A 27,208-nucleotide genomic window follows, 5' to 3' on the forward strand; every position below is an offset into this window, starting at 1 on the left:
AATGAATAATCAGGCTTTCCAGCAACCTATAAGACAACACTAATTGGTATGTAAAGCACTATTTTAGAAAGTTGGCTTTACAAAAATTTCACAGCTACTGTTTTATTGCTCAGTGCTGTGGTAAGAGTCTAAGTTACAAATGAAAACCTAAACACAACAACAGGGAATGTGTTGAGGCTGAAGCGACTCAAGGCGAGATGTCAGCTTTCACAAGCATTATTTGTTTTCTGAGAACACTCCTCATTCCTCATCACTGTGTTGAATTGCCATATTTTGTGGGGGTAATTTACAACGTCCACACACAGGCCACAGTGTGTATCAGGACTCTATCTACCATCTGTCACACTCCCCCTCAAGAGCAACACAAAGAGAGACTATAGATACATAGAGATAGAGTAGGTGGTTGGTAGACAAGGCAGGATGTCAGAGTGTCTCATAGAAAGGACACCACAGCCTGGCAGTGTTGGTTTTCCTTTTATTATTTTCAGCATATTCATAATTTAACACATGACAGACAGGAAACACTAACATAAACATTCTGAATGAAATAGAAGAAAACAAGTGACCCATTGGTCAAAGACATGCGGCGGCGATGCCAGTTTTAAAACTTAGAATAAACACACCCAAAGGCTGGACAGGGTAACTAACAACTTTTAGAGGAGAAGAGAGGTGTAAAAACAGAGAAAACCTGATGTAATTTTATAGATAAAATACTGCAAAGAAAACGGATACTGTCTGGAAGTAGCCAAAAAACTGCAGGCAAAGTTGCACATATTTAATTCACCTCTAAAAGTTGCAGTTAGGTCTCATCCTTGAGGGAAATATGACAGATCCATGCCCTTTTCTGCTGCAAAGGAAGTGCTTTTGTACCCATTTTAGGGCTAGGTAGCCATAGAAATACAATGAGAAGAATTTACAGTGCTGCAATGAGATTTACAATATATTACACACTGGTTCGTGTGGGAGGCTAATGCTGTCTGATGCAAGCTGGCTCCCTGTTTCTTTTTATATTTTCAAACCTGCATATTCAACATGAGAAAATGACAACTTTCTTTTGGGTCAGAAGAGCTTTGATAGATAGTGTCCGCAGGTGATTATTTTTCATCACTAGCTCCTGCTCATCTACTAAGACCTCAAGATGAAAATATTAAAGTAAAACACAATTTAAAGCAGCCGTTTCTTAAATGACCGCTTCAGCTTCATTGTGGTGCTTCTTTTTTTTCTTTTTTTTTGTCAGCGCTGGACATTTGTCTCTTCTCCAAAGTTAAAAGACTCATTCGCCACAGTCCCTCCCCCCTCCCTTCCCACCCTTGCCTAATCAAGTCCCCTCCCAAAATAACTTTATACAAAGTGATGAAACTTCACAATAATTCACCATCAACACCAAGGTCACACAAAAGTTCCATCATTATGTTTAGCCATAAAAATTAAAAACAGCACACATCCCCTTGTTCCCCTGTGTGTTGTTGGCATGATGGCTCACATACACACTCTCAGGTCACACACTCACATGCACCCAGTTACACTATATACAAATACAAACACATTCCCAGATGGGGGTCAAAAATGGGCAGCACTTGCAGTCAGGTTTATGTTTCTATTGCATCATCATCACATCCTTCTGTTGCCGAACAGCTTAAGTGTTGACGGGGTTATAATCGCATTTATAGGATAATAAAAGAGGATTCACTGAAAAAACAGGAGGATATAATGTTATTAGCCTGGATGCAGGTGGGGTGTGGAGGTCAGAGTGCCTGTATCCAATCAGTCATGGATGACGATGGGGCCGCGCATCCTCAGGCTGGGATGAGGGTGTGGAGGAGCAAGGACGAGTCCCTGTGGAGGACCTTGAGAGGCCCTGCGCAGGGTGATTTGCTCACATGGCTGCCGGCAAGCATGCCTCAGCTGGGAACGTGACAGCAGCCGTCGAGCCCTCCTGAAATAGTGGAGACAAGAGAGTACATGAGGAGGAGAGTGATACATAATTACAGTAAATACAGTGCCAATCCCTAACATGTAGGTCACAGGTTACCCTACTTCCACCCGCGACACTTATATCCCAAAAACACACACAATTCTGAAGAGCCATAGTGAATAGTTTTAATTTAAATATATTTTGATAATATTCTAAATGCATGATCTTTTAACTGCAGTACATTTATGCAACATAGCTACATTTATCATCCATTTAAAAAGCTGAGATAGATGAAACAACAAACTTAGAAACTTTGCTAAAGTGAAACATAAAAGTCCTGCACAGTGATATTGTCACTAAGTTGAGTCAGGTGTGTCAAAGCAGGGATTCGTGGAAAATCTGCTGGACTGCGGCCCTCAAAGTACTGAATTGAGTAGCCCTGGCCTATGCATTTTATTATCTGGTGATCTCAAATTTATTCTGTTTTTCAAATCTTGTTGTTATATGTTGGTAAAGAAATAGCTTCAAAATTTTGCAAAAGCTGCTGGATGCAGCAATAATAGAATTAGATTGGAAACAAGTGCAAGGTATGTGAAGCCATCTATAGGTGATTATTCAAGGTTTCTTGCAACTAATTTTGGAATCTAAAACTCTTAAAGCCATCTTGTATTCCTCCTTATTCTCTGCTTGGTCTGTGGGTTTTTGTTTGTTTTTTTTTTGTACTGAATGGGAAACAGATCCCTGCTGTTGATAAAATGGGTCCATTACATTATGTGCTTGCACGTCCAGGAGCATAAAAAGTGTCTAAATATGCATGTAACTCTCATGCATCTGCATGCACACTACACTCCACTTGAAGGTTAGATTATTGCACAGCAGCCTTGTTGACTTATTGTCACTTTGGGTTTTAGCAGAATTTCAAACAGAGAAGAAGAGAACACATATAAACACTTAGGACATGTTGTTTGCAGTTTCTCTGTTTGTTTAACTGGCTGTAAGTCTTCTCAAACATCCAATCTGTCTAATATTTCTGTTTCTCCTCCTCTAATTTAACCTTGTTGTGTTTGCAGCTTTATTTAGATGTGGTGCGCTGCAACATTTTACTGTTTCAGCTGGTGAAAGTGGAGTATGTCTGTGATTGTTTATTGCAGTAGTTAATGTCATCCTTTAACGCATATCAGATTTCATTGTATTATTATTGCAATATCTATTAATATTTCAATAAGATTACAATTTATTGTTGTAATGCTAACAGACTTTGCAATGTATTATGTACACGTACATGTACACTCTGTCATTTTTTCTTTTTTATTTGAATTAAAACTTAAAATGTGAGGTGCAAATTTACAAAAATTGTACAAAAAATACCAATTTGTACTCGATGATCTGATGTTCATATGAGATCAAATCACCACATTATCATTGTAACTGTTTTGACCCACTGTCAACATCTACATTTATTTCATATCACAGTTATTGTTAGTACTGGTATATCAGTACTACTCTTGAATTTTTAATACGTTCCAGCATCAATAATGGATTGTGTGTTATGATGTGATGCTAATGTTTTTCCTGATAAAAACCTAGCCATGTTCAATTTATATTTCATTCACTATACTTAATTTCAATGCATAGCCGTAAAATGAGTTTTTAATTAACATTTTACTTTAAAATATACCTTGAATTTTAAATTATTATTATTTTTCTTTATTGTGGGAGGCTGAATTGTTTTGATGTTAGCCTGTCACACAGTGTTTTACTTATGAATAGATTTGTCATCTCCATTCCCATTTCCATTTGTCTCCCACTTCCCTGAATAAGAGGAAATACACTCTCTACCCCATGACACACTGTGCTCTCCATCACTTTGAGAGAACAAGAGCGGAATAAAGGGACAGAAGAGAGAGAATGAAATTTCGATCATCCCTCATTAACATCAGAGTGGATCTTTTATTCAGAGAGACATATGTCTTAAATGGGAGGGTGAATGACAGCACGATATAACGAAGGGTGCAGACTTCAGATTGATGCTGCTTCTGTCACACATCAACACACAGTCATGATGATCTTGGTGGTGAGTGAGTGATCCATGTGAGTGCACCCATGGTTAATGCGGTAATGATATTTCCACTCAGGGCACGGCAGTGCCTGGCTCCATCTGCGCCAGTTAGCTGCTCTAATTTTAGCCCCGACAGTCCAAGGGCGACTGTGAGAGTCGGGTGCCATGGCTCATTTAGGCACCGACTTAATGGAGAAACATCTTTCTTTCACACATATGGACACTACAAACTTTGATTAGTTATGTGCATGCACACACATCTACAATGTGTGTGCGTGTAGATAAAATATAAATGCATGTTTTTTTCCAACTATACTTTTTATTATATTAACATCAACGTGTTTGTAAAAACAATACATGAATGTGAGTGATGTTTGAGGTTTAAATGACATTTTTACTGGTGCGTATTTTTAAGATGAGACATTTTATCGATCCACCAACAGTGAATGGTAACATTTAGGGCTGATTCTTCAATAAAAAGAATAAAAAAATGAAAACAATCCAGCTTGCTTCAGTCAGTCTTGAGGCAACAATAAGGTGAAGGGCTGTTCAAAGAAAAGCAAGGTCTTTTTCAATTGAGTTATCAGCCACTCAGTTTATTGCTTTCATCTTACATTTCAGCCTTTGAGTCAATAAAAACATCTCTACAGCTATGCTGGGAATCTTTAAGACTACACTTATGTAAAGTGCTGCTTTGAACTAAAAGCTGTCACATGCTAACATGTTACTCCAATGAGATGCTTTTGTTCAGTAGCTACCATGATGATGCATTTAAGCTGCTTCAAGAATAAATTATGTCAATTTGTGGCTCCCAAATGGTTGAAATCAGTGTTGTGAGAATGGATGAAGGTTGCTGGGGAAGAGACAAGCAGTTCTCAAAATGCACATAGCGAATACATGCTTAGTGGTTCTCTAATTTTCTTCACCAAGTACAATGTACTGAGGCACTGAGGAAAAAGATGACTTTCTCCTTCTTTTGTCCATCTCAAAAATACCATTTTTGGTGTCAGAAGGTTCACAGGATGTGTGACTTGTGAAAAATTGATCTAATATTACGAAGAGTAAAAAAAAATATCCCAGTCTGGGCTTATGTTCACTTTTCCCATTAAAGATTGTACTCCTCATCTGCAGCTAGCTGTAAAAGTGGTAAACACCACGTGTTTCTTTATTAATAGGATCAATCAAAAGGTTTTGGATGAATTTCCATAAAAAATAAATAAAAAAAAAGAAGTCAGAAGTAGGGCATTGCTCAACACAGAAGTAATTAAGCTCTGATATTGATCTGGATCCAGAATTCTTTTTACTCAGCTTGGCAGGAGACACACAGTCTCGTACTGCAATGAGCTGGCTGCGTTTCGAATAGACAACCCTGATGTATGACTTTTCATACAGGAGGCAAAGATAATCTTTCATATACATTCCATGACTAAAAACCTACTAAATTTGTAGTGTTGTGTCAGGGTTTCATCCACTAAGCACTGTGAGAACCTACTCCATGTTTAACTGAACTCCATTGATCTGGTGGGGTGACCATTTGACACATCACATGGATGTTGTGGCTAAATTTTAACTGAATTGATCGATGAATAGCAATGGAAGTGTAAAACAAAACTAAATTAAGCAAAAAAAAACTGAAGAATTTTGTGTTTGGTGGATATTTTTGTTGTAACAAAAGCAATGCTTCATGGCAATAAATACTAAATCATCTGAAAGCCTGTTTATTTTCCTTTCAAATGGTACTACATTAATAAGGAAAATGCCTTTATGTGAGCAACAGAGTTGAGTAAAAGAGTTGTACCCATTAAAAACTTGTCAAAATTACTCTGCCAGTGATTCTGGATCCATAAGACATCTAAAACAGTAGAAAATTAAGTGACATGTCAAAGGGAGATGCTTCTGCTTTGTATAAACTGTGAAGAAACTGAGCAAAAATGCAGTTAAGTTAAATGTTGTGAGTGTGATTTCTTCTTTTGTGCAGCATTCTTTTAAGTGGTAGTAAATAATTATGTCTGACATATCCCTTTTTTAAGTTAACAAAGCAAAGGTTAAGTATTTATCACATTTCAGCTGCCATTGAAAAAACTGGAAACAATGCTTTTGTGTGAGTGTGGCATTGCAGACTGGGAAGCATAAGAAAGGGGATCCCAATTTTTTTACAACTTGAAAGTTTATGCTTTGCATTTATAATTGGCACAATATTGTGAATATTGAATGTTATATAATTATATTTATAGTGTAATATTGAAGAGGAACCACTCTCTTTTCCCTGCAAGTAGGAGTCTTTATCCACCTATCTTGTTATTCCAGACAATAGTCAGGCTTTAGCCTCAGACAAAAGTGGCTCAGTTTTTTACAATTGGTCATTGCCAAAATTTTAGAGGAGCATGTTTTAAACTGCATTTTTGTTTTAAGAAATTCACATAATGCAAGGGCTTGTAAATTGCTTTACAAAAGAAAATATCCATGATATACTATAGAGTTTACAACACTCATATTATTTATGACCAAAACCTCAAATCTGTTCATGCAAATAAGTGATTCTTGACTGTTTAAACAGACAATCAGGGGTATTCTGATGAAAATTATATTTTATATGCCCTTAGTTGCAGGCTGAAGTCAGCCCAGAACAAAAATGATCTTTTTAGTTAGAGTTTATCTGCTTTTTCTCAGCTCTCGGGTTTATTTTCTTTCCCTCCACACATGTAAAATCAATCAAATCAGAGGTCAATAAACTTTTTGCTTACCTGGTTTCCCGGGTGACAAGGAAGAAGCTGTCATCAGGGGCATCGATCCAGTTGGGGCGTCTCTTGCGAATCATCACTCCACCCCTAGTATTTCCACTGCTGCTATTGCGGCCATTATGCTGCAAAAGGGTAATTAAAATAATTTATTTAGAGAAAAGAGTGATGTTAATGTGCAAAATTTATTGAAATTTAAAAAATTAAAAAATTCACCCACCATGAGAGGGCCACCTGTTGAACCTGGGTTATCTGCAAAAACAAAGCCACAGCAATGAGAGAAAGATGCAAAGTACACATGAGGAGAACTGTCAGCTTTATGTAGTATTGATAAGTTTATTAATTTTCCTATTTAGAAGTGATGCAACAAATTACTGTGTTTTAATTACAGGAAAAATAGTGAAGTTACCAATAAAAAACAAAGTGTCAGACTGTAGTTGAATCATCCAAATTATCCAAATGACCCCCATCTGCTGATTCGTTTTCATTAGAATTAGATGTCATTCTCTCCAACGAGCTAGTTTAGATAAGAAATGGCAGAAAAGGTTATCAAGTCCTGGTAAGATTTGGCTAATTTGAATTTTATCAAGCAAACGGATGACAAAAACATTTCATATTAACACTGTTTGGACCCCATGGTTAACTGACATTCTAATAAACTGAATTAAAAGAATTAAGTAATGCATTTTCCAATTTTTGTGGGGGTTGGCTTTCAGTAACAACTCTTTGCTTTTTAGCAGTATTAAATGAAGCAAAAACAGTCTTAAGGAAACATAAACCATAACTGCTTTTCTGCATTAGCTCAGATTTCTTTTCTTGAAGGAAAAAAAAGGCCTTGCGGGTACCTGTGCGCCTGTCTGGCTCAGCCCTGCTGTGGTGATGGTAGCTGCGTTTTCCCAGCATGCCATGGGGGCCGTGTGGGAGAGAGGAGAGGAGGCGACGAGGTGGAGGCGTCTGCAGGCCTGGTGTGCGGTGGGAGCGAGGGGTGTGGGCTGCCGGACGGGACTCTGGAAGAGACATCACACTGGAGCTGCATGAACTAGCTCCTATAGACCATATGAATAATTTATACTCATATTTAACCAGTCTGACACTTCTCTGAACACAGGACTAAAATAAGTCTGATTATGGCCCACACTTACTGTTTGAACACTGACTGTGTGTGTGTTTACCTAGAAACTGCAGAACACTGGTCAGAGTGCTCCTTTGGGCGGCTCTGGTTTTGGGAAGGCGGGTCCCCTGCCCTTCCGACACCCTTAACATATCTAAACCGAACACACACATACACAGAAATGTGTCTCAGTCATTGCACTGTCTCAAATTCCCTCCCCTTCCTGTTTCCACTCAAATCCAACCTCACCAAGATGTATAGAAGATTTAAACAAATGCATCTTTTTATCTGATGAAACTGGCCTCATCTGGTGTAAGTGAAGTGAACATAGGATGCATGGATTCAAGTGGACTAACAGAGGTATTGATGTGGTGACTTGCTTTCAGGAATGACATGACCACAAAAAAAAAAGGAATAAATCTCTTCCCCCCTGCATGCAGATACATATATCAATCCATGGCAGCATGCATGCTCAAACAAAAACATGTGACAAGCACATAGATAAAAATAATAATAAAGGCATTAGAAGAGTAGGCACCAAATGCTGAGTCCATGCTGAGGGGGAGGGATGCTGGTGTTGGTCCCTTTAAGTGTAGTGGAGTTGATGGACAGATAACACAGACACATGAAGCACAAGGACTCGGAAGAAATGCTTTCAGGTGCGATTTTATTGGAGGTCTACTCTCACATTCACACAGTAATGAAAGAAAAGAGCAAAAAGAGGTAGAAGATGAGAATATTGCAACAGTCGTTAGAAAATGAGGGATGATGAGGCAAACTGGGGAGAGAAATGAGTCTGAATGGCAAATCCTGTCCCCAGGATTTACAAGACAGAGGAGGCATCGGGATGGATTTGTATGAATATTGCATGATCTGAACACAGGAAATTAGCTGAGTGAATGAGATGGTGAAGGTCTGTCCCACAGTAGAAGATCTGGTCTCCTCATGAGTAAGCCTGATCTACTGTGGGCGATGCGGCCAGCAGCAAAAACAAATCAAGAGCAGCTGCATGTTCTTTGCAGTCTTCTCTTCACCCCCATTCTTTTAAGTTTCAGCAGTCCAAATGTGTCTAAAGCTCATGTTTAATCCAGACATAATTTTTGTCAAATACACACACAAAAACACACACGATTAACAGAATGAAGGAGAAATGCATGTGCAAAAGGACACAAAACATTAAAGAAATTGTGATGGTTAACAGCGAAGCTGCGATTCAGTATTTACAGTGGACATTTGTGCCTGAGACACATTGCTCTGTCACGACAGCAGAGTGGGCACACCTTTCACCGAGGCGCCGTGCAAAATAGAGCTTCTATTAGTAAAATACATTTTCTCTACACCTAACTTCAGCAAATATATGGCTCAGACAAGAATAATTCCAACTGGAAGCTATTACAATCTACTTGTTTAGTTATTACGTCTGTATTTTTGAAGTGTATGTGGATGTGTTTGTGAGTTTGGGATCTTTGCGTATATAATTTCAACAATGGATTTCATTCAGTTACCAAGAACCATCACAGGTTAAAGAATTTAAAAAAAAAAACCCAACTAAAAACACGAATGAAAAGATGATCAAAACTCATAGTTATGAGGACAGGCAGTCTTTATTGGAAACGGGGTGGGAGAATACAAAAAACAAAATAATAATTATAATAACAATAATAATAAAAACAGAAAAAACAGACGGGGTTGGGGAGGTGGAGACAGGCAGAGATGGGGGTTGATGGTGGGGAAGTCAGGGTGAGGAGAGGTAAGGAGGGGTGATGTGTGTGTGTGTGTGTGTGTGTCTATGTCTGTATGCCGTTTTGTTTGCAGATGTGTGCGTCTGTAAGTGTGTGATTTTGTGGCCATGTGGCACAAATTAGGAGGAATTGAAAGAGCTCTTACACTCTGCCTTTATGGCCCCACAGTTAATGGGGACAAAGGGTCGGCGCGCAGCACGGCGCAGCCTGATGATGTCACGGCACATGTGCCGGGCCAGCTTGGTGAGGCGGGTGGCCTGCAGCAGGAAAGCCTGCTTGGTCTTCATGGAGGACTTGGGGCTGCCGCTGTTTCGCATCGGCACCATGTGGTTGGACTGGCGCGGAGCGTGACCCCTCGAGCGAGAGTCCTAAAATTGAAAAGTAGGATAAAGAGACGAACGCTGTCAAACTGCTGCCAGAGCACTCAAATTATTCTTTAAAAAGACACCAACCCCACTTAAATCTCAGGTAATGGTGCAAGCAAGTTTGTTAATATCAAACCCTCGTGGAAATGTTTAAAGGGATTTTTTTAAGGATTACATCCCCCTTCACAATTAACTTTTACCTTTAAAAACATTTGGATTTTGAATACCCGAATGCAACTAAAACCAATTATTAGTATGCTGCTATGTATGATAATGAGGCAATTCTAATATTTTAACCACCATGTTTGTCTCTTCAGATAATTAAAACCTACAAAATAACCACAAAGTTAATCTACATCCTTCTGAAAACATATGCTGCAATAAAATCAGAAATTGAACTAGTCATGAATGAAGATTTACAGCAGGGTTGTTATCACAGATATTTTCTGCATGTCATAGGAAGAATGCAGGTCTAATTAATAACCTTAATAAAAAGTCAATTTCAGTCAGCCATTTTCTTGGTATCTTGGTATTTAGATGTACATTATATGTATTTTATTTGCTGTGCAGTTTAATTAAATTTACCTAAATGCACTGTGTCTTTTTATTGTCAGTTATATAAAAGTCAGGGAGAAATTGTGAGACAGCATCTGGCAACTGCTGTGAATCTATGAACAGACTGTATGTGACAAAGTTAAGGATTACAAGCTTCCTCAGGAATCAATGTTGGGAACTTAAGGCCTGGTCACACAAAGATTATCAGGCTGTTTTTGTCCCGATTTTGCCCTTTCCTACCAAGGACGGCAAAGCCCGATTATCAAGAGTCTTATAAGATTTTCCTATAAAGCGAATGTGTTAAGAGCAAATTCATCCTGATAATCGACTGCAAAATGGGTTGTGGCCGACAATCAGGAATATTACGACAAAATATCTTCACGTGTGTGGAAAACCGCCGACTTGTGAGTTGTGACTGTGAGGATTGTGACGTGAAACAGAATTTAGCCAATCAGAGAGCGAGCTGGCTGGAGAGCAAGGATATTCCCGTCGCCTCCAGTCTGTTGTTTTTTTCAGTTCTGGCTTTTTCTGTTAACAATAGTCCCAAGACCACCATCATCCCCTCGTTCTGTATATCCTCCTCCATGCTGGGTGTTATGTTTTCCAGTTGTTATGTTTGTTGTTCTTTTTTTTTAGTCGGTTGCTGCTATGGTTCTTCTTCTAAATTTTTGTTAGATTGCATTTGGTCACATGAGATGTCCGGCTCGGAGGACCAGATTTTATATCTTTTGCGGGACAGCATCGTTATGTGTGTGTTGTTCTGTGATGAAATTATCTGAGCACAACACACACGATATGATCAAAACTGTTACATGCCTGATTTTTTCTCCTTACGTGTGAGGTCTCAACCAGATAAAAAATCTCATTAGATTAAAAAGAAACTTTGTGTGTTCCAGGCCTAAGTCAGCGGTTATATACTGCAGATGTTTATATCTTTCTATAACAAGCGAGGTTTGATATTTACACATTGTTAAAGGTCATGAAGACACAGTTACTCCTCCCGGTATTTCAAACATTGTTCAGGCTGAAGCTCACATTGCTTGCTGGACTGGGGGAGGTCCTCTCCTCAGGGCCTTCAGCTCTGCTTGGCATCTTCAGACCACCGTACTTCTTCCAGTACATCCAGCAGGAAACACACAAGCGGCACTGCATGTTCGGAGGCCCCCAGGAGTACCACTGGGCTGACTGCATGGCTGCAAGATGCATTAAAGCTTATTAGAGCAACTGCAGGAACAAACTGGTCTTCAGACACTTAGATCATCAACCCCCTTCCCCACTGTGTCCATCCCACCATAAATGATTTTATCAATATCCATTCTCCAGAAGGACTCCCACTGCATGCCTGTTATTGACTGTAGGCACCAAGCAAACATCTGAAACACTGTCCACAAGACTGCAAGAATAAACAGCAATGTAAAGCAAATATTGGAGTAAAGTATATAAGTATGTGTATAAGTATCAATAGACTGCAACCATGCAAAATCATAAGTGGGTATAGATAATGGATGAATTAATAAAATGAATAGCTGCAACATAAGCAGCATAAAGAGCCCAGAGTCTGTATTCAGAAATTAAATTTAACTGAAAGTGCTCCTGATCTGAAATATGTGAGGAAGTTTCAATTTAAAAACAATATTTAAACAATTTACATCTGGAGCACAAACTAGGAGATACTAGGAGATGTACTTTTTAACCACTTTTACTAAAAAAAGAAAGCAAACAATCTGGTTATCTAGTTAAAATCTAGTTAGAACTCAACAATGTACAAACACTTTGCTTCCTCTTTCATTTCTAACAAACTTTAAATTTCCTTTCTGATGCTTTAATTTCACACTTGTGTTGCTCACTCACAAATAAAACTTACTGTAGCAGCTCTCGCAGGCTCTGCCCCCTCCTGCTGCATGGTAAGCCCCGGGGCCAGCTCCATTCACCGTTGCCATCTTACCATTGGTCATGGAGATCTGGTTGGGGTTGGGTTTGTTGCTGTGACACAAAGAAAAAGAAGAGAAAGATTATACAGCTGCCATGTGAAGAGTAATAACACTGAGATCAATAAATACTTTTGAAATATGATGAGAAGGGACTTACTATGTCGGGATATAAACTTGCTTCAGTTTGCTTTCTGCTTCAGCTGCCTTCAGTCTCTTCTGCTCATGGAGAAAAAGTGAATTTATTTATTAAAAAAAAACTAAATAAAAACAACAGCTGCCTTTCACAAACTTTTACACAAATAAAAAGCTTTCTAAATCAGTTCTGCATCCTGAATGTAGAACACCAAAGATCAACTTTAAAAAAAAAACAATGAATTTCAAAGCTGTTGCTTCCCCATCTTGTTCTTGGTCAGTTTAAAAATCATAAAGCAGATTTATCTCTGATGTTCTCATCAAGTGACCCCTGAACTACCACTTTTGCTTATCTGACAACTTTCAAAACATTTCCTCCACTCAACTGACTTAACACATGACAGGTGGTTTTTGTAATGAAGATTATCATTCAGCCTTTGAACAGTTGTGCAACATTTTATGGGGTTCTGGAGAGAAAAGGGGATTTTGAAGTCTCGTCTTAGAAATGTGAAATTATATTTTAGGACAAAAAAAAAAACCCTATGCTACATAATTTTTAAGGCAAAGAATATCTGATGGAAGTTGCAATTTAATTAAAGATGCTCGCCTCCAAATTTGTTTAGCTTGACTTGCTATAATTGAATTATTCATTTCTGGAAGTGCAAAACTAAATCTCTAGAGCATCTCTACTTAAAAGATCTGTCTTCCAATAGCAATACAAAAAAACTACAACAGAACACAGTGCAAAAGATAACCAGATATAGGTACCAGGGACGATACAGGCACAAAAGGAAGAAAACTAATTCATAACCTCAGTGCAGGACAATATAAATGTTATAAAATAATAAATGAAACACTATAAAAAAAATACCTATTTGGACATTTTTATACATCTTAGAAGCTTAAAATGCATCCTGTATGGTTTTGATTCTGTGCTTAACACCTGTTTATGTTAATTCTTGTCTAAATGGGTTTTTTTTTTTTTTTTTTTGCCAAAACAGAAACTCAAGATATTTAACACTAGAAGTCAATCAAGACATCCAGTACTGATCAAAAGTCTTGAGCCACATAAAATTTCTTTATATATTCGCAGGAATCTACTGAATATGTGCAAGCACAAATGTTAATGTAGTGTACAAAACAAAAAGCAGAGTTAGTACAATTTGCTGTGACCATTTTTATTCTTCAACGCAGTCTGAACCCTCTTAGACCTCATAGCTTCACTTCGTCTTTAAGCAGACTTCAGGAATAGTTCTTCAGGCTTCTCAAAGGACATTTCAAAGCTCTTTTTCAATAATCTTGAAGCATAAAATCTGTTGCCAGATTTTTCCGTCCAGCTCTTCCGTCATTTGACATACCTCAGTCTTATCTTTCCGTTTCCCTTCCTTAAAATGAACTGTTTTTTATCATGCTTCAGTGAACAGTAGATAGTTCATCTGAAGGTTGATCCCTCAGGTTCTGTTTCAGCTTTTGCTGGATGTTTTTTCCTTATTACTTGATGACGTCTCTTTCAGATAATGTTCATGCTATGTTTTTCTTAAGCCTTACACTTCTTTCATCCACTTGTCCAGTTTTCTCAAGTTATTTTGCGTAACCATGCTGAGATATGCTAAATTTCCATCTAACAGCTTATTGTGAACCACCTTGTCGGTGCAAAAACACTAATATCTGTCAATCTTTGAAATGCCTTCAGAAAGCCTGGAAAAATATTGCTCAAGACCAGTTTAAAAGATTACAAGAAGTCTGTCTGCATGGAAGAAAAATATAAAGAAATGTGAGGCAGCCAGACTTCAGCAGAATACTATTTTTAATCTTTATCATTCTGAAAATACTCACCTGTTGCACATATCTGTCTGTGGTCTTCCACATGTAGTAGTACTCTATGATACTGGTCAGAGACTTCCATGGCAGCTTCACAAGCAGAAAGAGTCAGATGTGGAGTTAGGTTGGAGAGGGAGAGGGACAGAGAGCAAATTAATGATATTAATATCTCATGTTCGTGCCATCTGGGTGCAAAGCCCTCATGTATATTCATAAGTGAGAGACATCGTGACCACAGAGGCAGAGAGTTACTGGCTTTGCTCGATTCTGGCTGCAGACAAAAACACACACAGTGAGTCAGGCATTTAATAACTATTCATGAGCCGCCACCACATACACCCATACTCTGGCTTTTTTTGTATATTATAGTTAGATGATGGGAAGGAAAGTTCAAAGGGAACGCACAGTCATTCCCAAATATTTTGAAATGTAAAGATTTTCAGAGAGGAGAAAGGAAATGTCTTATCAATAGAAAGTTTTACAACACTAAAATACACCTTTTTCAGCTGAAATAAATATGAAGTAAAAGGAAAATATATTTGTTTTGTAGTTACATTGCTTGCTGTTGAGGATAGTTGACGAAGCCATAGTACAAGTGTATTTTGCAAGAAGAGCTTACAAAGTCTTGTCGGATGTCGTTGAAGTCCTTTCCATATTTCTCTAATGCTTCTTCGAACATGGCGGCTTCCGAGGCGCTCCACTCCTCCATCTCATCCCTGCAGAGCACTGGGCCACCCGCTGGGACCAGCACACTCAGCGCACTGGACAGATCGTAATTATGGCGATGCAGCGTGTCCATCGCATGGAACTGAGAGCATTACACCACAGAAAAAGGGTTACAATCCATCATTTAAATCCTAAGTAGTTGTTGAAAGGGTGAAAGTGTGTCCAACCCACCAGAGTGATATCTCGTGAGGCTGCTGCTGCACTCATGTGTAAGCTTGGCTGTCTAACTGAACTGCTGCAGTCCAATGCTCGGGCAAAAGTCCCAACTGCCCTGAAAAAGCAAACACAAAACAGGGAATACATAATGCATGTATGTAAAATGATGACATGTACAAACATACACCAAGCACAGATAAAGCACCGATGTCTGAGACTAAACAGGTGGCGACGCTTCTAAATCTGAACTCCATTCTTTGTTCGGCAGCTTGAAAGGATCTAAGTTATTAATTAGTGCCATTTTTTAACCATAACAACTGAGCTTATTGCAGTAAGAACGTTTCTTTCTAGCGTTTTTTTTAGACTTTTTTTAAAAAAAATTACTAGTGAGAAACCTGAAGTGTTGATGTAAACAGTAGACAGGTTCCCCCAAGATGGCGGACAAAGCCCCAACCACATCACATGAGCATTCTCTATTGTAAACGAGTCATTAAACAAACAATACACACTGGCTTATTGTTCATCATTACCAAAATATCAACAATGATTTAGACATTTCTCCTAAAGAAACCCACAAACTGATTAAAGCAGAGACTAATGAGATCAATTTTTCAACTATGCCTTTTTTTAACTTTGAAATCCAGTTTTCCTAAACAGAGACTAAATAATGAAGCTGAAGACTGTATCCTTCACACTGGGAGAGCCCAAAATTGTTAAGAATAGGAATGATCTCATCAGTATTTAAGTGAGAATTTTATGATCCACGAGGCATTGTGTTTGGCTGATGTGGAACTAGAAGTTTAAGTAAAAAGGTGACCTACCGTGCTACCACTAAGAATTGGTCTATCTGTTTGTTGGTAAGAGGACAATCTGGATCCCAGAGCTTCTCTTCTAGTTTGGACTGGTCCCGGTCATCTGCTTCACCTGCAAAACAAAGAAAACATCAGGCTGCTCTAACAGACTGCAGGGGACTAAACTGCAAATTTAAGACTAAATTAACTAATTATCCATATGCAACTTCTACAAGTTAAGTTTGTGACTATAAAACCATGATACTTCCTGAAAATTGCCAACTTAATGTTAGAAAAAGAAATCACACATAAAACGATCATAATAAAACAAGCAATATATTCTGGTTTTTGTTCAAAACAGTAATAGATCTGCAATAAACTGTAAAATATACCCTCTTGTAACATTTCAGGTACATCTGCCTGAAAGCGAGGTCCCACTCTGATCTCCCCTTTGTCAGCCAGCAGTGTCTTCTGTGTCGGGTCGTACACCAGTGAGTAGAAGAAGGTATCCTGAAGAAAAAAGAAATATAGGTTGTTTTCCATAATGTAAGCGTCGGTGTCCATAATTTAAGCTGTTATGTTCTGCTGCTGGCTCTAATCTCAATTAGAACTTCCCTCCTACAAATTTTAACCTTGAATTTGAATCTATTACTGATTTACCATGCACTGTTTAACTCAACTCTATCCTCTTCCACAGCAGGTAGCATCCAACCAATGGGATCAGTAGTTTATCATCACAGTGCTTTTTAAGTCTGCAAAGGCAGGAACCAGAACTTCTCTGTGCGAGTTTTTCACTGGTTCTGTTTTACAGCCTTCTAATAGTAAACACAGCACTTGTATGCAACAGAGCTCACATCCAGTCTTATGTAAATCCATGCAGCTGGTTTATAAACGTGCTTATGAATTCATGTAATCTGTGCTCCCAGATTTGTAAACTGTGCACATAAATTGATTATCTCGTCAGGAAACATAAACATGTGCCTGTGTCTGCAGGACATTGCTACAGCAGCAGATGTGTTATTTTTTAACCTCACAGGTGAGAATTATCTGACCAATCAGTGGTCTGCAGTGTTTTATGTCACCCTTTAGTAACAGCTCACACAGTTCAAACTGTCTGTCCAAGGAATTACCAACAATGGAAAAATAAATAAACAAAAAAAAATGTTTTAAATTTGTTTTCACTCTGGTTTTAATTTGCTTTTTTTTTTTTGTTTAGGTCTGCAATACGGAGGAAGATGTAAATCTCACTGATCATCTTGTAACTGAACTATTTTCTCCCTTAAATGGTTCACTAGTTTGATATAATTTGCCAACAGTCATCTCAGAAAGCATTCAAGGCCACAAACTGTAGAGTGATGATATTTCTACGAGTTTAATCAATGTAATTTAAACTTACTATATAATGAAAAGTAAAGGGGTTTGAATACTTGCTGAAGTGCATGCATTTTAAGCAAAAGCAATGCAATATATAAGTGAACATACTATGACGTCATCCCAAGCAAACAAAAACTAACAAGAGAAGACAAATCTTTCTTCTCTCAGGCTTACCTCTTTGTCAAGGTATGAAAGAACGGATTCAGTCTCATTCAATAAAGCGACACTGCACTTCCCCCTAATGGAGAGGGAAAAAGGGAAGCATGCATCATGTAAAACACATACAAAGGAAGTGGGCAGTACTTGTAATGTGTTTGAGGTTGAATGCGTGGCTATCCATGGGCACCGGTGCAGACGATGAGTTGGATATTCCACTTTGTGTACGAGCTGGAGTGTATTACCTGATATGTGTCGCAGGTAGACTCTCGTACTGTCGGGAGAGGAAGAGCTCTCTGTGGCGAAGCTGGTGTTTCTGTTTGTCTGTTAGATCTATCTCCGTTGGGTTCTCCTTCTCCTCTTCCAACTCCTCTGCAAAGGCACACGGAGAGAAAGATTAAATCGCACAAGGATAATGAAAGATTGTTGCTGGCATCCATGTGGAAAAATAAAAAAGGCAGACAAAAGATAAATCACTGAGCAACAGATTAATAAAGTCATAAATTCATCCATTTATCCAGAGATAAGAGAAAACTAAGCTGTGGTCGGATATTAAAAAAAAAATATTGGTAAATGGCTTGAGTGCTATATAATAAAACTCCATCGCTGTTATCTACTACAGAGATTTGAGCCATTATACTCAGAACAAAAAGCTAGAAATGCAATTTTAAGAGCCATAAATACTGGAACAGCTGGTTTGGGGCAGCTGAGTCAGCACACAATGCCAGGTAGCGTGTCAGCATCACTGGATCACAGAGCAGGCACATACTTATGAATGTGCCACTGGTGGGGTGCATCTCATGATGCACCAAGCACTTTTCACTCTTTGCTCCATTTTCTACATGCATAAATATATCACATTTTCACAGACATTCATTTTTCCTTCATCAGGCTGTGATCTTTAAGTCTCACTGGAACAGTTTGCAGTCAAGTGTAATGCAACTAGGATGAGAAAAAGCACCTTCATCCGACTCCAAGGTTCTTAGCTGGAAAATGGTGGAGTGCTGTCTCCAGGTCAGGGATTAGATCCTACCCCAAATAGAGGGGTTCAATTATCTCAAGGTCTTGTTCGTGAGTGTAAGAAGTATGGAGCGGGACAGACATTGACAGATGAGTTGGTGCAGCATCTGCAGTGATGAAGGCTCTGCACTGGCCTGTCAAGATGAAAAAAGACCCGAGCTGAAAGGCGAAGCTTTCGATTTTCCAGTTGACCTACGTTTCTACCCTCACCTATGGTGAATGTAAAGAGATCGTGAATACAAGCGGCCAAAATAAGTTTCCTCCGCAGGGTGGCTAGACTGTTGCTTAGGGATGGTGTGAGAAGCTTGGTCAGCCAGGAGGGGCTCAGAGTAGACCAGCTGCTCTTCCGCATTGAGGGGAGTCCTATGATGAGGGGTCCAGGAGGCATGAGCTGGAAGAAGTACCTGGAAAAAGGGAAGTCCAGTCTATTTTATTTGCTTCCTCTGTAACCCAACTTTGGATAAACTGCAGAATCCATGGATGGATGAGCACAAGTTCTCTTACTCTCTCTGGCTTACAGTTGTAATGCTTGTTGACCTTTTCTTTCTTATCTTCTCCATCCCAAACCAACTGAGGCAGATGGCTGCCTTTCCTGAGTCTGATCCTGCTGGAGGTTTCCCTTCCTGTCTTTAATCCTCCCCACTGTCACCTGTTGTCTCATGAGTGGTCAGGATGGGGGAGAACATAAGATTTGATGCAATCTGTTGGTTTCCTTATCGAGGCTTTTTTTTTAGTTTGTATTACATTAAAACTGAAGAAATGTGGATCATATAATGGATTTCTTTTAATTAGATAATAATTATATAGTATATAATATATGATATACTGAACGGAATTTGTCACTAAGGCATGAAATTGTCAATTCACCACTGTTCACAGAAGTAAATGAGCAAACTTATCTTTTGACAAAACGATAACATGGAAATAAACTGCTGTAGCACAAATTATTCTATTCACAGCTAAATTTCTGAATGCTTTGAACATGACAAAATATATTTATATTCAGCCTTAAAAAAAAATCAAAAGCAATCATTTTAGCACACAAAACCAATGCATGGCTTTTGAGGATATCACAGTTCTCCTGCAAAGCCACTGTTTAAATTACAGCAGTCATTTGATTTTCTGCAGCTTAATGAGCACTATACACAAAATAGATCCAAATTGTACTGATAGGACTTCCGCATTAATGCCAAAAAGATCCCCATTTCTCTCTGCTAAACTTTTCCAAGAGAACAAGAGCGAAAAAAAACAGAAAAAACCATCAACCAAAGTGAAATGAAGTTGGTTTTCGTGTGCGTGTTTTTATTGCAAAGCAAATTTTGCTCACAGAAAAATCTGAAATAATAGGAATGTGGAGTCCTGCTAAATAAAGTAATATAGATTGCCTATTTTTTAAATAAACAGCCCAGTAACATTCACTGCTGTGTTCAACCAACCCCCAGAGGTCTCTGTTAAAGCAATGAAACCTTGATCTAGAGCAACCTGGTTATGATTTTCTAGTCATAACTCAATCTACAGAGTAGAACATTTTAAGGACTTTCAGCTTTGATTCCTTTGAACTCTTCACATTTTATTTCTCTTACTAAACTAATTTAAACTTTAAGAATTTGGTTTACTGTGTTTGAAGCAATAAATTCTACTGTTTATACCGCTTCTGCAGATGGGACTCAGAAAACTGATCAATGCATGTCTCTTGCACACTGTAGGGATTATGCTTTTATGTTACAACTTTAGTTTTACAAACTTTCACTAAATGAGGAATAAATGTGTTTTGTACAAGCAGTGCAATCACTCATCTACTCGCCAAGTATATTCCTGTCTGTTCTCATGGCATTGACTGACTCTCCTTGAACTCTTTATCTCAATGATGCTCATAAAAAAATCTGACCTTGCTTTGGTTGTGAGGAAGCAACTGAAGATTTGTGTAGCTGAACGAATGGAAACAGGCAAAAGACTTCCTAGACAGAACAGGTGATGCTGTGGTAAAACATGCTTGTTCACATACAGTCACAAGTCCTTCATGTGCAAATCTTTTCCTCATAGTAATAAACAAGGTGGTAAACGAAGAGTAACATATTTTCAAGTCACACTGGGGCAGCTATGTATGTTTACCTTTCATCATGCCTTAAAAACTAAGGGTGCATTCACACCAGCCCTTTTGATTTGAATCCTAATTCGTTTGGGAAATTGTGAGTGCACAAATTAACTGATTCAGATCAAAGAAGAAAACTCTGATTCACCTACAAACATGGATCTTGGTTTGCTTCAAGTGAACCAAATGCAGGAAGTGGGCAAAGCAAAGGGCGTTGTGGGTTCAAAGCAGGGCATTGTGGGTAAACTCAACCAAAACATACACGTGTATGTGACGATATGCAGCTCTGGCCAGGAGAAATTGCTTGTAGTCAGATGTGGAAGAACGTGGTAAAGTTCTGATAGAAATATGGTCAACCCATAAGCACTAGGCTTTTATGCAGCTCCGTGTTTAGCTCTGATGTGGTGGAAACAGAATTTGTCCAGCATAAACCAATCCAAGTTTTCTTCTTAATTGTGCAGCTCAGCTTCTCCTTCAGTAATTGTTGATGAAGTGCCACCTCTGGTGAGGAGGGAAACATGTTATTTAGAAGGTCGCGTTTGTCTTGATTACATGCAGTATGAAGGCAAACTTGGTCTGGAAAAAGGCTGAACCCCCAACTGAACGGCATCCCCAATCGTACCAAGTCTAGCAGACTATCCAGGTGTGAATGCACCCTAAATACGACTGAACAGTTGCCCATGGTGAACATAAAGAACATGTTATTGGCAGCAAAAGTTGTGCAAAAGTGCCAAGAGGAATCTCGGTTGGAAGTTGCTGCCTGACTGAAACGCAGCAAACATTTTCTTCATGTTTCCAAATGCAGGTTAAGAACCATGTAGGAATATTTCCTAACGCATTAATAACTGATTGTTTTCCTTAATGGTTGTTGTTTGTCAAGCAAACAGCAAAAAGTCACAGATTCTCATTTCCCACCAGGGTTTGCTGCTTTTCTTTTTGTTTACCCAATTAATCTTGTTTCAGTAAATTAACAAAAAAAATTGATTTATACATCAATGTGTCTTTAGACACATTTTAGACTTGATGTAATAATGCAATGCAATAACACAACATGATGAAATAGGTGGTTCTGTGCAGTTATAAGTCAAACAGGTTTGTTTTCATGCAAATATCCAAAGTTGAAAAAAGTGCCACATCAGTGGCTGGAAAAACCCCCGCCATGATGTGACGTCATTGGAAGAACGTCTTGCGGCGGGCTGACCACTCTACACGCACGATGGAAGCGGTTGAAAACACTGAAGATGGTTCCAGCACATGTGGTCTGGTTTGTGTGGTGGAACTATCAGTCAGTTCCAGTTCAGAAGAGTGTGGTGATGCTGAGGAATATGGGGGCATCACACCTTACAGAACTGAACTGTACCAAGCGGCCCTCATGCCGGAGTCGAAGAACAAGGCAGGGGAACACAGATTGGTATGGCTTTGTTAGAGATGTCACAAACAAATTATTTTATCAAAAATATAATTTATTTAAACCTTAATTTCAAATAAACTCATAGCAGTATATAAATAATAAAATTTTAATATTTAGCCAACCAGATACTTTCATAAGGATACTGTGTAAATAATGAAATTTGAGATTCTCTGGCTTAATTGTTATAATAAAGACATTATTACATACATGTGCAAGTAATCTGATGAGAATCTTTTTTTTTTTTTTGTTTTTTTTTTAAACACTAGAATGAACAAGATGGTCATTTTGACCGTTTGAAATTTGTACATTCAATAACAATGATACTGCTGGTTCCTCACTTTTCCTTAAACTACGTAACTTTTCATTAAAAACTAATTAGTATTTAGTATGTAAAGAACAAAGGGAATATGGTCATTTCTACCTATTTTAGTCATAGGTGGCCATTTTGACCGTACAGGATTTTGTGCCGTTCTTTTTTAGATTCCAGATGTTCTGGATCAGATAATGTGGAACTATTCTATAAAGGGCGGTATGCAGAAATGGATCGATGCTGTATTTCACAACATACTTGACTTTGCAGGAATAAATGTCTACATCATCTTTAGGAAGTGCACTGAAACCCAAACAGCTCAAAGGGGTTTGTGCAGCAGCTGGCCGATGAACATCAAGCAGAGTTTATATAGAAAAACAGCCAGCAAGGCAGGTGGAACAATGTGGACTGTAGCACAATCCAAAGCTGCAGCAGACTCTTAAAAGAGGCAGTACCACGTATGGCTGGGAAAGAAAAGAAAGAAAAAAAAAAAAAAACAACAAAAAACTCTGACACTGTCAGCAGGCAAAGCCGTGCACAGGTGCTGCAGGAGCAGACGTGATCTGAGCTGGCTGTGACTTCTAGTTTTTTTGGTTTTAGCCTTATAGTATATAATGTAGATTCTCATGACAATATCATCTAGCCTAACCCTTTTGTCATGTTGTCTGGGTGTTCTCTATCATCTCATATTATCCACCCTGTTCCATTTTTAAAAAATATTGAGGCTGCACAAATCAAAGTTTAGATTTTGTTTCTTTTGAAAACAAAACTAGATTGTTGCTTTATACTTCATTATTTGATTAGGCCTACTATTTTTAATTTTCTTAGGCGCCAGTGTGATCTGTGTGTGAACATGACAACAGAGGAGAGTATCTGCTGTCAGGAGAAGGAAAAGGTGAAGCAGAAAATTTCAAAAGCTGTTGTATTACCAGTCATCACAACGTCCCTACGATCTGTCTTAATGAACCAGCTCAACTGGCAATGATACTTGAAGGCTACCTAAAAACTATCTGCTGCAAAACTGCTGAGCTTTCTGTCAACAAAACTTGCACTGACGTCACTTCTGCCGTCTTCATTTGCTGTGCGGTGCCACAGTTCGGTCAAATTTGCACGAATGCAATACACTTTAAGTTCATTTATTGATAAGCTAATCCATTTATTGTTTCAATTTCATGTGACTTTAATGCACATAAAAAGTTTGGTGCACAAACGGGTTTTGAACTATAAAGGTGCAACTATGGTAAGTGCTAGAGAAACATGAGTTAAAACAGTAGAGTTTCTTAGGGTATACACAATGTACTTCTTGTAGGACTTCTAGTGCCACTTCTGTGGTGTTAGCACTGTCATTTTTTTTCTAGCAGCAAGCCGCTTCTGTTAGGGATGAAGATGGCTATGTGACCCAAGTGCCAGTATAAATGGTTATGATGCTGTGTTTGGCATCACAACCTGACCAATGAGGCAAGTATAATTAGAGTTTAAACTAAAAGTCTGACTTAGCAACGAGGTCTACTACCCACTTGCATGCTTATCTGCGAGCTGGATGAGGCTGTGAGAGATGTCTCTTCTTCTGTAGAAACAAACCACCTTGGCCTCCACATTCCCACTGGCAGTCTGAAACAAAGAGAGAAAAAAAAATCCAGGGTGACTAAAACAAGTGACAACATCTTTCAAATTTCCCCATAGAACTGGTTCCTTTATGTACTTGTCAAGCTATGCTACTCTGACAGGCTGACCAGGGCAGCAACAGCGTTTTCTGAAAAGATGATTGATTTATTGTTGCACTGTATAATTAGGCCAACAGGCTTAAAGACTAAGCCACTATTAAACGCTGTGACTGATGCAGAGTGAATGGATGTGGGGGGGTAAAACATTTGACTGCATGACTGCTGGTCCTGCAGTTTTCTTTTTTTTAAGGACGCTGCAGGATAAGACTGGGTGTAGAGGAAAGAATAACAGAAACGGTGCCTTACAATGCAACACCTCCATGACATGTTTTATCGACTGTTCTCCGTCTAGCCTTTACAAACAAATGAGGGTGATAAGCAATGTACAAGCAAATAAGCTGCATGTCAGCTCACTTAAACTGCATCGTACAATTACTGTTGTCTCTAGTAACCATTCTGGTAGTTGTTTAAAGAAAACTACCAAGTCTCCTGCATTTTATCTGTAAAATAAAGCCTTGGTATGTTTTTTCTTTATCATTTTTTAGGCTAAAGGGAAAAGCGTTTACTCTTAAAAAGCTTGCACATAGTTACGAATAAAATTGGTCTTTTCACAACCATAAGTGACACACATAAGTTTAAACAGGCCTTACATTACATCCAATCATATTGCATTTTAAAATTAGCACATTATATGCATCACTGAGCCTTAATTTTGGCACTGCCATGCCAAAATGTGCACACGTCCCTTCAGGTGTGTCCAAACATAATGACAGTTGTAAGACAAGAGAACATCTGTCTCTCTTAGTCATACAACACTTAAGATCACAAAATGCACACACACAATGAGTGGGGGGTTGGGGGTAGGAATTCAAGTTATTCACCCTAAAGCATAAACATACAGAATGACGTACAAACACTAGAATACCTTGTTGAGTTCTTCTATCCGGCGGATCAGGTAAGGGTTACTGGAGGAGTTTTCAAAGAATACGTAATCTGCAACAGCAGACACACTAATTACTTCATTGTATCACATCATTATGAAGTTATTTAATCTTATAGAACCAGGTCAAAACAGTGTTTGAACATACACTTTACAACATTCAAGCATTCTTCATCATTCATTATAACTTAATAGCAATTAATGTGTTTATTTATAAAGGCCAAAAGACAGTTGTGACTTTCAGCAATTACTGCATGTGTTAAGATAAAAAGCAGATGATCACACCAAAAATAATGTACCCCTGTATATACTGTCCAAGACGTACTACATACACAACTTTCTGATTTAAACAAGTCAAATTCATATAAATGTATTTGGCATGATTCTCACCTTGTGGGATGGCATTATATTTTGATTTGTTAAATGACTTGAAGATGCAAGTGGATAAAAATCAAAATCTTTCATTTTAAACCAGACCTGTCCCTGTCTTTACACCAGATTGTACAGTAACTTTGCACAGCTTCAGTCTGTGGGAAAAACTACATTCAAAAACAGTATTACTGCAATTAATATGCTCCAAACAAATACTAGCTATTACAGAACTTTTGAAAGCATTCATCTGCATTTAGATAGGGATAAATATATTATTAAACTGTATGCATAAACCCACTGGTTCTGATTGTATTGTTGACTATAACTGCACTGTTGTTAAATAGTAATTTGCCAAGCCAACTTGCATAAAGTGCTTTAAAACACAGCGAGTACTAAGTACACTAAGATCACCTAAAACATTAAAGGACATCAAATAAATCTGTTTTTGTGCATATTCATTCTCTTTAATTGGCCAGTTCAACAGCATTAGCACAAAACATTTTTAAACGTTAAATTGCATATCCATTGTTATTCAAACAAGGAAAAACTAGACTGTATTTGGTTTACGGAGCTTAAGTTTGTAAAGATCACCTGAATGAAACTAGAGAAAGGGTGAATAGACAGTCAGCAAAATAACACATTTTGTATTGTGCCATTGGCAAAGTGTTGGCAACACTTGTATGGGTAGCAAGTTACTTGTAGTTTATTTGGTATGTCAAACACCTGCGTATTTACGTTAATTCACCACCTACATGTAGATTAAAAGGCTAAGTACATATGCGAATAGGTGCTAAATTCAATGCCAGCAGACGCAGCGACGCCATGAATAGAGACAATAATTTGATGAATTCCAGTGGACCCCTAACGAGGTAGCTGGTCAGCCAAAACCCCAATTTGCTAATTAGTTACACTTAAACTAAATAAGAGTGGAAATTGTAGCAACATATGTTTTTTAATGTAACCATGGTGGTTATAAACACTGTAGGAAGAATGAACGAATGATGAAGCAGGGATAATGGTAATCGGTGAAGCCACTACTGATGCTAACGTTAGCTAAATAAGGACTCGTACTAATGGCTGCATGCCAGAAGAGGCAAATACAAAGGAAGCCTCACACTGACCGTGTTAACATTTTAACAGCCGTATAAACATATGTCTAGTCGTAAGGTCCTACGGTTTGTCAGTTCCCCGTATCCACAGTGTTACTATTCAAACACAGAAGCAGAAATAGGTGCTAACAACTGAAAAATGTTTACATTGTAAGCTAGCCACTTAGCAAGCTGCCGGCTAGCTGCTGTGGCCACGACAGACGCGAGGCCTGACCCATTTTGAATCCCAAATATTAAGAAATTCTCAACTTCCTGCTCCAACTGAACTCAACCCTTTATTGTAGCACAACTGTGCCTTACTGTTAAATGCAAAGTAGCTAAAATAACTCTACATAACACACAGGAGGTGCAAAACTGAAAGAGGCTGTTTTATTTTTAAAAACAAAACAAAAACAAATCTAAAAAAAAAAAAAAGAAAAAAAATTCACATTGACGTACATACCTCCGACCCGGTACATGTTGGCCGCCATTTCTGCCCTCCCAGAGTGTTAACGTAAAGCATAAACTAAGCTAAATAGAATAAGTTAATAGTAATAAAAAATTATATTAATAAAACTCGGTTTCTTTAAAGGTAAAAGGTGCTTTAAATTACGATCGTCGAGACTCCGGATGTGTTTCCTATCGTGAGAAATTTGGCAATTTAACCCCCCCCCTCCTCCTCCGATTCACAGCAGTGAACTCACAGCGACCAAAAGAAGTCAGATCAACCCGAAAAACC

General features: G+C 38.4%; 1 protein-coding gene across 4 annotated transcripts; it reads right to left on the minus strand.

Annotated features, from left to right (window-relative positions):
* Positions 1 to 463: 463 nt before the first annotated feature.
* mta3 (metastasis associated 1 family, member 3) lies at positions 464 to 27,208 on the minus strand. Of its 4 annotated transcripts, none has more exons than XM_041974070.1 (19): positions 26,933 to 27,208; positions 24,995 to 25,062; positions 23,923 to 24,016; positions 17,818 to 17,944; positions 17,591 to 17,654; positions 16,435 to 16,552; positions 16,073 to 16,178; positions 15,267 to 15,366; positions 14,989 to 15,177; positions 14,385 to 14,459; positions 12,574 to 12,632; positions 12,350 to 12,468; positions 11,521 to 11,678; positions 9,711 to 9,933; positions 7,885 to 7,977; positions 7,558 to 7,719; positions 6,933 to 6,964; positions 6,719 to 6,837; positions 464 to 1,936 (listed from the first exon to the last, which is right to left on the minus strand). In XM_041974070.1, the coding sequence occupies exons 1-19, from the start codon at positions 26,958 to 26,960 to the stop codon at positions 1,765 to 1,767; spliced, it is 2,106 nt and encodes a 701-aa protein (XP_041830004.1). In that variant the 5' UTR covers positions 26,961 to 27,208; the 3' UTR covers positions 464 to 1,764. The 4 variants fall into 4 exon arrangements, 3 of the variants coding, with proteins under 3 accessions (XP_041830004.1, XP_041830006.1, XP_041830007.1); XM_041974072.1 differs by having other exon boundaries at positions 16,073 to 16,175; positions 26,933 to 27,207; XM_041974073.1 differs by lacking the exon at positions 26,933 to 27,208 and adding an exon at positions 25,400 to 25,404.

Source organism: Melanotaenia boesemani, chromosome 21 (assembly GCF_017639745.1).
Source record: "Melanotaenia boesemani isolate fMelBoe1 chromosome 21, fMelBoe1.pri, whole genome shotgun sequence".
In the NCBI taxonomy this organism is placed as follows: Eukaryota; Metazoa; Chordata; class Actinopteri; order Atheriniformes; family Melanotaeniidae; genus Melanotaenia; species Melanotaenia boesemani.

Excerpts from the sequence above, each read along its gene's own strand:
- mta3 (XM_041974070.1), bottom strand. The coding sequence starts at position 26,960 with ATGGCGGCCAACATGTACCGGGTCGGAG. Across the intron at positions 15,178-15,266 it reads CCTCACGAGATATCACTCTG|TTCCATGCGATGGACACGCT; the intron begins GTGGGTTGGACA and ends TAATGCTCTCAG. Across the intron at positions 6,965-7,557 it reads TGAGCCAGACAGGCGCACAG|ATAACCCAGGTTCAACAGGT; the intron begins GTACCCGCAAGG and ends TTGTTTTTGCAG.